General features: G+C 33.1%; 1 protein-coding gene across 1 annotated transcript; it reads left to right on the plus strand.

Annotated features, from left to right (window-relative positions):
* The first annotated feature begins 999 nt into the window (after positions 1 to 999).
* Positions 1,000 to 1,908, plus strand: LOC141180597 (olfactory receptor 5B21-like). Its single transcript, XM_073660686.1, has one exon. It carries the CDS (start codon positions 1,000 to 1,002, stop codon positions 1,906 to 1,908), a length of 909 nt encoding a protein of 302 aa, XP_073516787.1.
* Positions 1,909 to 2,203: the final 295 nt, after the last annotated feature.

Consider the following 2,203-nt stretch of genomic DNA (forward strand, 5'->3'; position numbering starts at 1 on the left):
CCATCAGAATTATATACATGTAGGTGGGGGGATGACTACTCCTTAGTAAACAACTGGGATTTTTCCCATAAAAAAGGAGCAAAAAATACCAGAAAAGCATCAAAAATAAATGTTATGTCTGAAAGTACTCCTAGGATAGAATCAAACATGAAGATTTTATGTAGATTTTTGAGTTTAAGCTAAAGAAGTTGATCCAGAAAAAAGAAAGAGTACATAGAAAAGATGGATGCTTCTCCTTCTTTTGTATCCACCCGTGTTTCAGAATTCCAAAAGATGAACCTTTCATTGTGCATAAAGTTCCAAATATTCTCAGTTTTCAAGAAAGTTAACCAAGGCATTTATTTCCTCTTACCATGTCAAAAATCATAACTTTAAAAATGAAAAATGCTAAATATTTATATATACAAGCATTATAGTCTATGTATACATCTGCATTCTACTATCTCTTCGTGACAAGTTCTATAGCACAAAGACTTTTAATAGGGTCCATAATCCATCAAATTAACATATTTTTGTGATTTAGTATTATTATTTTTTGGTGTATGGTAACTTTACGATCATTTGTGTTTTTAATTTATATGAATTCTAATACTATTGTTAATTGATATTAAAATATTCCATTGTTTTTTCGGGTTCCAGCCCAAATTTTCGCTTTCCTATAAGGGCTATCTGGCGACAACACATAGGAGAGAAATTGACTTATTGAAAACATAAATATATTTTCATTGAAAAATACAGTGAAAAATTTGCACTAGTTTGTTTATGTAGCACATAAACGTATGCTCCGATACCTAATACAAATAAACCCAAATTGGGTGCGAAACTAAAAATCCTTCAAGGAATGTCACTATATGGTTGGATTATCTTTGACGACCATTTGACCACCTAGGAAAGGTATTACATTCTTAATTTTCTCTATTTGACTAATTTATTGATATTCTATGTATTTTGTCTAAAATCTCCAACACATTTTGTGCTTTTTTTATGAAGAAAATACTAATGAAAAATGAGACTTCTTTTAAATATTTTTATATTTTGCCATTTTCTGAAGATGCAAAGAATAATCCCTTCATTGATACTTTTTTTTTCTTGATATATTTGGTTGGGATACTCGTTAATTCCTCCGTTATCAAAGTCATATGTCTGGAAGTTCAGTTACATAGACCAATGTATCTCTTTATCTGTAATTTATCCATTGTAGACTTATTTTATACATCGGTCACGGTTCCTAAATTATTGCACATTTTATTGTCCGGGAATCACTTTGTTTCCTTCTCACAATGTTACGCTCATGTGTACTTTTTCTCAGTTTTGGTGACGGCAGAGGAAATTCTCCTCTTCATTATGGCTTATGACCGATATGTTGCTATCTGCCTCCCCTTACATTATCATCACATCCTAGGTCAGAGAAATTGCTCCCTGATAACTATTGGAAATTGGTCAGCGGCTTTTCTAAACTCTTTAATTCTTGTCAGCTCAGTATATTTCATGTCCTCCTGTCACTCCAACATCATCCACCAGTTCTTCTGTCATCCTAAGGCACTAACGATGACCACCTGTACGGGAACGCAAATGTTGTTTGTTATAATAGGCATAGAAATGTTGATCTTGGCCTTTATTCCCTTTGTGTGCACTTTTGTTTCTTACTTTAAAATTTTCTCCGTCATCTTCAAAATGAAATCAAAAGAAAGTAAAAAAAAAGCCTTCTCCACCTGCTCATCCCATGTCACCGTCATCTCTATTTACTATGGGACAGGCTTACTTGGTTATGCGATACCATCCAATTCTGAAGTTCTGGAGTTAGTCGGTAATACAGTATATACAACTATCATCTCCATGTTAAACCCGATCATATACAGTCTACAGAATTCCAATGTAAAGTCCGCATTGCTGGGATTAGTAAGGTGAATGGGTTTTCTAAAGAAGAGAGAAAAGGAAAACACATTGGATAAATTAAGGATCGGTCATATTGGATTTCCCCATCTTTCCTTTTCCCCCACAAAAACCACATGCAAGTTCAACTTAACAGAGTATGTATCAGAAACATTAAAAAATATAAATTTTATTGAAGCAAGATAAAAAAAAAACATAGATACAATACTAACTGGCTGCAGGAATTTGACAGTGAATACTTAAAGGCACCACTAGATGGCACCAAAACACTTCAATAGGTATATAGATATAGATATAGGAGCAAACAAAC

Source organism: Phyllobates terribilis, unplaced genomic scaffold (genome assembly GCF_046119375.1).
Source record: "Phyllobates terribilis strain yellow unplaced genomic scaffold, ASM4611937v1 Scaffold_33__1_contigs__length_13283291, whole genome shotgun sequence".
Classification (NCBI taxonomy): domain Eukaryota; kingdom Metazoa; phylum Chordata; class Amphibia; order Anura; family Dendrobatidae; genus Phyllobates; species Phyllobates terribilis.